This window comes from Oxyura jamaicensis, chromosome 26 (genome assembly GCF_011077185.1).
Source record: "Oxyura jamaicensis isolate SHBP4307 breed ruddy duck chromosome 26, BPBGC_Ojam_1.0, whole genome shotgun sequence".
NCBI classification, from domain to species: Eukaryota; Metazoa; Chordata; class Aves; order Anseriformes; family Anatidae; genus Oxyura; species Oxyura jamaicensis.
Window position 1 is genome coordinate 838213 of NC_048918.1, and position 9010 is coordinate 847222.

The 9010-nt window shown below is 44.6% G+C and overlaps 1 protein-coding gene across 3 annotated transcripts; it reads right to left on the reverse strand.

Moving 5' to 3' along the window:
* Positions 1 to 1572: 1572 nt before the first annotated feature.
* Positions 1573 to 7803, reverse strand: TSPO2 (translocator protein 2). 3 transcript variants are annotated; one of them, XM_035347129.1, is made up of 6 exons: positions 7129 to 7803; positions 6812 to 6993; positions 6320 to 6384; positions 4530 to 4733; positions 3955 to 4093; positions 1573 to 3030 (listed from the first exon to the last, which is right to left on the reverse strand). In XM_035347129.1, the coding sequence occupies exons 4-6, from the start codon at positions 4700 to 4702 to the stop codon at positions 2848 to 2850; spliced, it is 495 nt and encodes a 164-aa protein (XP_035203020.1). In that variant the 5' UTR covers positions 4703 to 4733; positions 6320 to 6384; positions 6812 to 6993; positions 7129 to 7803; the 3' UTR covers positions 1573 to 2847. The 3 variants fall into 3 exon arrangements, with proteins under 3 accessions (XP_035203020.1, XP_035203019.1, XP_035203021.1); XM_035347128.1 differs by having other exon boundaries at positions 6320 to 6418; XM_035347130.1 differs by lacking the exon at positions 6812 to 6993 and having other exon boundaries at positions 6320 to 6418.
* Positions 7804 to 9010: the final 1207 nt, after the last annotated feature.

The window sequence follows — 9010 nt, forward strand, 5'->3', positions numbered from 1 at the left end:
CTTAAATTGCAGATACGTTAAATGGTGCTTTAAATATTAATACAAGAGGGTGCTTTGCTGAATTTAACTTTGTCAATTGATGGCTAGCTATTATGGATATTACACATAGGAACACTTGCTATTTTTGCTGCCTGCAAGAAAATGCAAGCAAGAAAGAGAAACTATTAGTGTGCTTTCAGGTGGACTGGAAGGAAGAAGAACTGGAATAAAGACAAGAAGTCAGCTGGTCACACCAACTGGGAAAAAGGGTAAGACAAACATGAAAAGTTAATAAAGATCTATTATTTTTAATTCAAGATTTTACTTTACCTGCAGGAAAAAAAAATAGGAAGAGGGGAAAAGAGGAGTAATTCTGAAAGCTGTTCACATATCTATCCATATATTTAATTTTGGAATGTTATCAAAACATTGCAAGTTTGACCCAGGTCGAAAGTCAATTACCAATTTATGTGTGATTTAAATAATACTCTTCCCCTTTTTTAAACACGGAGAACACTGCAAAGACCTGCCTTATTCCTCCTGGCTTCACTAGATGGCTCTGCTCATCTCTGTTCCTCATGGCTTTCCCCTGCTAACTAGGAAAGGATAGGCATGACGGTGTTCAGCTGCCCTAAATCATTCTTAACTCCACTGAATTGAATCTCCAGGCCAGGTATTAGTTTCTTTTTAGGAAGTAATAATTTATGTCTCCCTGTCCTTTGGCATGTGGCTTTCTGGAAGACACAGACATGGCATCACTGTAAATAAGATGCGTGGTAACACATGGTTATATAAAGCCCTGAAATACGTAAGATTTTTTCTTCTTATTATTTTTTAATTTTAAAAAGTGGCTTATGATTTTCCTGGTGCTGCTTGCAGTGCTCCCTGCTTCATAGTCCTACTGCTTACAGTCACATCTATTCAATGGCCTGTTCTTATGCAGCTTTTACTCGGGAGATTACAGCAATATGCTTGCAGCAGCAGTCCTGAATAAAAGTGTCCTTTAGCTAGAAGGGAAAAATAATGGATGGGATCAAAATGACAGAACAAGATATATGGCCAAATTTTAAAAAGCACCACAAATTTCATCTGCACTCAGCTGCTGGTATTTGTTTCTCTTGGGCTTAGCTTTCAGTCATGCTGAGCACCTAGCTATTCCATTTACAGGAGCTGGACACGGGAACATTCAGCGTCTCCGAAAATCAGCCTTGACGTGACTCGGGAAGGACCCCAAACCCAGAGCTGCTGCTGTTTAAAGGGGCCAGCGAGATTTAGGTTCCTTACCTTGAATGGGTGGGTGAAATGTAATGGAAGAGCCCATTACGGGGATGCAGCCCCACGTGAGAATGTCTCTGCTGTGCAGGACCCCAGCTGAAGGCATCTTTGGGATCTTTAGGCTCTAAACCCACCCTGTTTTCTTCTAAAACACACTCAGGAGTGAGTCTGGCCGATGGAGCCCTGCAGAACCCTGCTGCTTATCCCATTCTCTTTGGTCCGTGAGCACAGCCCACGGACTCCAGACAGATTCCATTGAATTTTTTGAGTTCCTTTTGCAAAACCAGTGCCAAAGCAGTAAAACAAGAGTAACTTGGATTTATTTATTTTCCCAAACAGAAGTGGCTTGGTTTTATTGAAAGCAAATACATTTTTTTACATCCCCAGCTAAGCCTCCCTACCCCCAACCCTTTGCAAGTTAACCCACGCACCTTAATCTAGTCAGCTGCCAGAAAGAGGATTCACTTGCCACTTTTCTTCACATACATCGCTTCTACTGATTAAAAAAATAATAGTAAATATTTCCTTAGATGGCAACATCTAAGGTTCAGATCTCTCAAATGCAAGGACCAGACTAAAGGATAGAAAAGGGCTAGTCCATTCACATTTCATATCTGATTCTGTTTCATGGCTTGGTCCTATTTCTCTAGAAATGCTTGTATTTTAACCTTTCATGCTGAATAATATTCAGGAGTGGAAAGACTGGGCTGAGGTACCTGTACTGCCTCCTACAGCGTGGGCATGTGACTTTTTGCCAGTCATATAATTACAGCCTTCAGGGCAGTGTGAGCAAGTTCCTGAATTTTAAAAAAGCTCGTGTGTTTCTGTACTTAAGAAAACAAACATTTTAAGGTGTTCCCCCCCAAAGGCACTCGTATTAGTCTTTCTTTTCTGGTAAGGAATAGTGCACAGAGGTGGCGGAGATTTCCTCTGGGACTAGCATTTACATTCTAATCATTGCTCCTTTATCTTGGAGCGTGAAACTCAACAAGTGCAATGCTCCACAAATAGAAGTCAAAGTACCAAGTCCCCTTTCACTAGCAGAGCAAGACAGATTACTGCTTGCTCAGTATCTGACAGATAAAAAGCTAATGGTATAGAGCACAAACCAGGTGATACATGAAAACGAAGCAACAGCAAGAATAGCAAAAACTCAAGTCCTTTAAAATTGGTGTGCATCAGTGAAGGGCATTTTTGTTTGGTCCAGAAGAGGAGATAGGATTTACCCGCATGTGTGAACAAGTTCAGCTCTCTGGGGGAATGGTAGCGGTGCAGAAGGATGTCCGGGACTGCTACTCTGAATTTCCCTGGTATCATGAGATGCTAATTTGGCTAATGGAATTTGACCTGATAGCGTTATGGTCATCATACAGCTGCAGCCCCAAAACCTCAACAGTGGTGGGGAAAAAAGTTCTCAAAGACGTGGTTATTGTACAGGAGCACACAGGTGTTTGGTGCAAACCTTTGTTTTATACAACCATGGTGAAGGTGGGAGGAGGAGGCATGTCCCAGAATGAATGCCCCAAATGATTAGATCTTCGTTCACATCAGCATAGTTTGGTTTCACAAAATGCCTTCATTTCTGTCCTGCTCTTATTCGCTCTTTCCTGGTTTTTGCTCAGGGTTGTCCTTCCAGATGCGAATGGTGAGACAAGTCGCCATGGCCAGCCAGCCCAGGTAAGGCACCATCAGCAGCGTCGCTACCTTGTTGATGCGGTACCAGGAGCACATCATGCCTATCGCCAGGCTGTCTAAGCACAGGATGTCAATCAGTGCCTGGAGAGCAGAAAGAAGAAAATTAGTGTGATGCTCGCTTGTGGGAACATACAACAAGATTATAAACACTCCTGCTAAAGGTGGTGAGAAGGAATAGGAATCAGGGAGATTTAACACTGAGAAGTCACCTACGCTGATCATAAAGCCTGGACTCAAATGAGTGAGACCTGAATGCATCAATCCAGGAGCAAAGACCAATGTTATTTTTTTGCTATCAAGTTCCACAGACAAATACACTACACTGTTTGTGATGCTCACTGGCCCCTTCTGCTGATAATGCCTATGCAGACAGATCAGAAACATGCTTATGTCAGTACCAACGGTTACTAACACTTAAACTTTCTAAATGCACCTTTAACACAGAGAATGGCAAAGTTCAGATGGAAACATACATCCCACCCTGTGATCCCCAGGCCTCGGCACCTGAGATAAATGCTTCTTGAATATAGCACGTGTCCAGCTCTGCCATGCCACGTCTAAGCTTCATGCATTTCCCCCTAACAGGCTCTGCTATGCACCTTGCATTGTATCAATAAGCTCAGTTATTAAAATAATTGCTCAGTAAGTCTGCCCCCACAGAGATGCTAAGGTAGCTGCTTGCAGGGGCAGGGTGTGACTGTGAGGACTTATCTCTCACCCCAAGTCCTTAACTAGGAGATGCAGCAGCTGGGCTATTGACTTTTGGATCTCCCGCCCTGCTCGGGTAGGGCTGGCTATCTGAAGACAGGGCAGGGAGTGGAAGGGACTGATACCATTGTCCACAGCCAGGTGCAGCATGAATTATATCAGAGTAAAAGCTCTTCTTGTCGCTCTCTTTACAGCTGCGTAATGCTAGGTAGAAATCCTCTAAACAAGCTCCAAAACCGTGGCAGAGACACCAGCAAACAAGCCTCCAGCAGCAGAATGGATGGCCAGATACATTACCATCTTCAGGTTGCGTGCACCGAAGAAGAAGGGCGGCCAAGCCCAGTTCAAGGCCAGCTGAGCCCCGTAGAGGCCGAGCGGGATGACAGCTTTGCTGCTGCAGCCGCCCAGGTCATTCCAGATCAGGTAGGAGGCATAGCTGTGAAGAGAGAAGCATTAGTGCTTTGCTGTCCTGAAGTGAGCGAGCCCATGGTGTAGACGAACCCTTCTCAGGGAAGATTGTCCTGCAGTAGGGATTTGCCATATTTGCATGACAGATGCTTCCATGCCCTCTCTGCTCTCAGACCCATCGTCTGTGCCATGCCGGTGCGGCTCGTATGATTTCCCCAGGGCAGTGGCTGTTCTTAGCAACCTGTCGCAATGCTAAGTGTGGGCTGTGTCCCTGGCCAAAAGCAGAGCCTGCAGCACGAACCTGAGGAACTCAGAAGGTGGCTCAGGCTGTACTTCATCAGCTGGGAGTAAGCATACCTGAGGGGCCCTGCTGATTCAGAGAAAATGGGTCTCTCAAAAGCAAATGAGGGTTTGAAATGACTGACGACAACAGGACGAAGTGGGGAGTGGTAGGCAGAACTTACCCCATGCCAGTGTACAGGACTGTCCAAGCAACAGGAAATACTTTGCGGGATGGACACCACGAAGGCTTTTTCAGCTTCTCATACCAAACAGGTATTTCCTTCCGATTAAAGAACCAGCCAAGGAAACCTCCAACATGAGGCAGGACAGTAAAACCAACAGTATAAGCCCACATCCTTCCTTGGCAGCTTGAAGTAGTCTTTTGCCTATTGAAGGTTAAAAACAATAATTGATTATCACTTTGAAGGGATATTTTTTCCTACTTTGATCTTCCAAGCTTTTTCTCTAATTGCCTATGTTCCACTTTAGTGGCTAAGATAAGTATTTAATATTGTATTCAGCTCTGCTACTGACTTCTCTCTGCCCAATTTGGGAAGTAGGGACAATTATTTCTGTCATGGTTACATTCTCCCCTTGATCTACTAACCAAAGGCCCCTCACCCCACCGTTATTTATTTCCTGGGTTCTTACAAGCTATATGTGGCACGGTTCACCTAAGGTGGTTGTATTCTTAGAAGACAAGACTGCGGTTACTTTTATCATTCCTCCTCTGAATGCCTAAGTCAGACAGCATACAAACTTCAGTGTACGTTCACGGAGGCTACGCATCTCAGAGCTGTTATCTCTCCTCTGCATGCTCTTCTGAATATGAAAACCCAGACGGATCATGCCCAGAAAACCCAGTCCATTCTGACTTCATCTAATTTGTCACTGTGGCTTTGTATTTTAAATGAGGTCTATAACAAGACAATGTCCTTACAGCAGATTTTAAGTGCTCAGTGAACCTTGTTTAATCCTCCTTACAGTTCCAGCAGGCAGAGATGGATTCTTGCCTCTGTAAACAGGTAAACTGAGGAGAAGTTTCTTAATTTGCTCACAGTCTAACCACAGCCACATTGCATAAAAAGAAGGAAGAGAAATTTATTTTAATAATTACATTATGCTTCCACACAAAACAGCTCTGGTAACATCTAGCATTTCATTCCCCTGTCATTATCCTCAATAAGGCTGTGAACCTGACAGTCTTGTGTCCTTCCTCCATCTGTCTCTCTACTTGCCTTCCCTTTTGATCCATGAAGGAATTAAAGCCAAATTAGCATTCATCAGGAGTAACACACAGGATTCTCCAGGAGCATAGAAGTTTAGTGCATCAGCAAATAAAGCACCTGAACAAATACACTCAGGAAAGATTCAGTTTTTGCAATGCAAGAAGAGAGAAGGAGGCACAGAAAATTCCCTCATCCTGAGAAACGTCCCTCGCACTCTGAAGACCAGTCAGAGGAGCGGGGAGCACAAGGAGAGGACTGATCTGCATATGCTTCTCCGTTTGGGGTTCTAATTCACAATTAACACTTTGCTATAGCCTACACTAATTGTTATTATTATCATCCTGCTACAAAGTGTTCGTCTTCAGAAAGACACACAAGCCAGTTTATACATCAATAAGGAACAAATACGCCAGACACTATCTCTAACTAACAATTCCCTTACCAGACAATTTATAGCACTGTTAAAGTGTCTGTGGGACCAGAAAATCAACCAGACACTGAGAGAAATAATAGCTGTTAGTCCTGCTTTTAAAGTATAAAACAGCAGCAGCTGAGTTTCAGTTCTTCCATGGTACTTCAGAATAGCAAACTGGGAAAAGCAGATTTTTACCCCTTCCCAATTCTTTTGAAGTAGGGAGGCTGCAGAAGTACCTGGAGGTTGCAAACAACATTGTGTTTTTATATCTTGTTTTGCCTCACAGCTGGTGTAATTCATGGAGTGTGAGCTGTTAAAAAAACCTTACCGTCTCTCACCGACTTTCTTGGGTTGGACATCCAAGGCCAGCTTCTGTCTCTAGTGCTGGTGCTTCTATACAATGAAGGGAACGTCAGCTGAGTTTTACCTAAACCGCAGAAAAAAGGGTGTGTATGCGTGCGCACTGGTGGCTGTGTCAGATTACACAGAGCCCAAATTCAGCAAGAGCTACGGGGATCCTCAGTGGTGGGTGAGCAGCTGGGTGGGGGGCAAGGCTGGCTTCTGGGTGCAAACACCACAGCAATGCCACACACGCGGCTCTGGGCTTGGTTTGAGGATGAGCATGGTGCCTGGAGGCCAGAGAGTGACTTTATGGGGCAGAGCAGCACCCTTTGGTCTGGCTGGGAGTGATATGCCCATGCAAATATATAAAGACTGTCATGCAAGAGCGTGGTAATTGTACAAGAGCTTTGGGTAAGGGATCCAGTCCATAATGGTATGAATTCTGTGCAGGGGTATGAGCTATACTGATTTACTCCACCTGAGGATCTGGCCCAGAGCGTGCCTACATCCAGGGGTGTGAGTGCAGGGCGGAAGGAGCCCCCTGTGCCTGCCAGGGCGTCTCTGCCGTCCCCAGGGAATGGTCAACAGACCGCTGGTGAACCAGATGCTTTCCGTGGTTGCCTGTCCACCAGCCTTTGGGCTAAAAATCGCTGGGAAGCACTTGAATCTAAAATAAAGACATTACACGAGCATGCTAAATGAAAAAGAAAAAAGCTAGAAATCAATTTCCATTAGTAAGCTGTCTGCGAGGGCCGGGGAATTAAACACTAATTTACTTCGGTTATGGGTCATTACCTGAATTTCATGGCCGGATGCAGGATGCCTGGTTCCTCGCAGAATGCAGTAGTACTGTTATGACACAGAACCAACGAGATCTTCTGTTTTATTGGGCTCAGAAGAAAATTATTATTATTATTATTATTTTTTTTTTTTTTGTGGGAGGAGAAAGGAAAAAATAACCGCAAAGGTTTTCAGCCAGCACAAATCAATACGGTGCTATGGAGGTAGCGTGTTTATATATCGTAATTGCCCCTCTGAAATAACAGATGCCACGCGCATTAATCAAGCAGTAGCCGCCTGCACATCCCTTCAGAGTCTGTTGCTATTTGTGATTGGAAACTCCGGACATGCACCGAGGCGGCTGCGCTCTGCGACAGAGCGCTTTGCACTGCCTGCGGCCACTTCAGCGCTGCCGGGGCGCCGAAGCAGCCGTCCCGCAGGGTGCTGGTGGGTGCTGCCTTCGGGACGCCTCGGCAGCCTTGTCACAGAGCCAGAAATTCGACAGGTTTTAGCCGGTAGCATTTCCTTTCCTGGGCTTGAGCACAGAACTGGATTACTTAGCTGCTCAGCATGTAACGGTTGAAATCTCAAGTTATTTTAGAGGCTGCAAGAATTAAGAACTGGGGGTCAAATCGCAAGGATTTTGGTAAACCTGTGAAGTTGGGGGTGATAGTCCAGGAGAAGAGGAAGTGCAAAGTAGCTGGAGGTACCTGGAGGTACCTGGAAAAATGCGATAGGTGACAGATCTGCCCAAAGTGGATCACAGTGGGCTGGATCGTAGCAGGTGAGGTGGCATTGCCTGGGCAGGTGTCTGTTTCCGAAACACAAAGTTAAGGCATACCTCACTCGTCTGGACTTATGAATAGCATCTGTTACGGTGTTTGTGAGTTGAAGATGCTGGCAGATGGTTGTAGGGCTGCTGGTGGATGCACAGAAGAGACAGCGAGAGGGAGTGGTGAAAAACAAGGTCAGGGAGAGCCTTTGGTGAGCCCCAGACTGATTTCAGATACGGCACGGGCATGCGTGCAGGCACACCGACACGTGTGTGCACATGCTATGGAACAGAAGAGTCTTGCAATAAACCAGAAGGACTTTCTCTAGCACAATACTGTTTTCCCTTTGTTAGCACAGATTTATGTCTCAATATTTCTGCTTTGATTCATTTTACAGTAAGACAAGATGAGGTAATATTACCTCTTAGTAAAATCAGTTCTATATTCTATCTTGATGTGCATCTGTATATTAAAGTAATATTATTAGTGGATTTTAGGTCACTGTTATATCACTGCAATATGTTTTCATGAAAGAAGAGACCTGGGAGAGCTGAGTTACACAACTGTGTTTGTTTTCCTCTTCTTAGCAACCTTCGCACGTTGTCCCAAGAGGTTTTCAGTCTATGCAAGATTAATTGCCCAAATATAAAAGCCCTGTTAACCTGAATATATTATTGAAAAACAGCATATTTCAATCTGCCCTAGTTTTGAAAATAGAGATGCCAGGTCAGCTCCTGGCATAAATCTGCAGTGCTCCACGAAGCCAGCGGAGCTCCTCTGATTTACATCGGCAATAAAGTCGGCCTGTTTTGTCTACCACTGATCAGACAGCGCGCTCGCAGGGCTGCCGCAGAGGACACAGCGGTGGCCGAGGAGGAACACTTGTGACAGTCACCACGCAACTGGAAAACTCAAACCTGCCAGCCTTGGCATTGCAAAGTAAAATACTTCATTTTTCAGGTTCACATGTTGTTTTGTTCCAAAAATAAAAATAAAAATAGTTTTCTAATGGAAAAAAGAATTGTCCTTAAAATACATTGTTCTGTTAACAATCCGAGATAATATGGAATGATTTATGAGTTTTCAGCTGGTCAGTTGTTCCTTTTCCACTTGGGCTGCGCAGT

What these genes read in the sequence shown, in the direction of transcription:
- TSPO2 (XM_035347130.1), bottom strand. Translation starts at nt 4,702, where the DNA reads ATGTGGGCTTATACTGTTGGTTTTACTGTCCTGCCTCATGTTGGAGGT. An exon ending in GTCCTGTACACTGGCATGGG is followed by an intron (nt 4,094 to 4,529) that starts GTAAGTTCTGCC and finishes CTCTCTTCACAG; the next exon opens with CTATGCCTCCTACCTGATCT. An exon ending in GTGCACGCAACCTGAAGATG is followed by an intron (nt 3,031 to 3,954) that starts GTAATGTATCTG and finishes TCTGCTCTCCAG; the next exon opens with GCACTGATTGACATCCTGTG.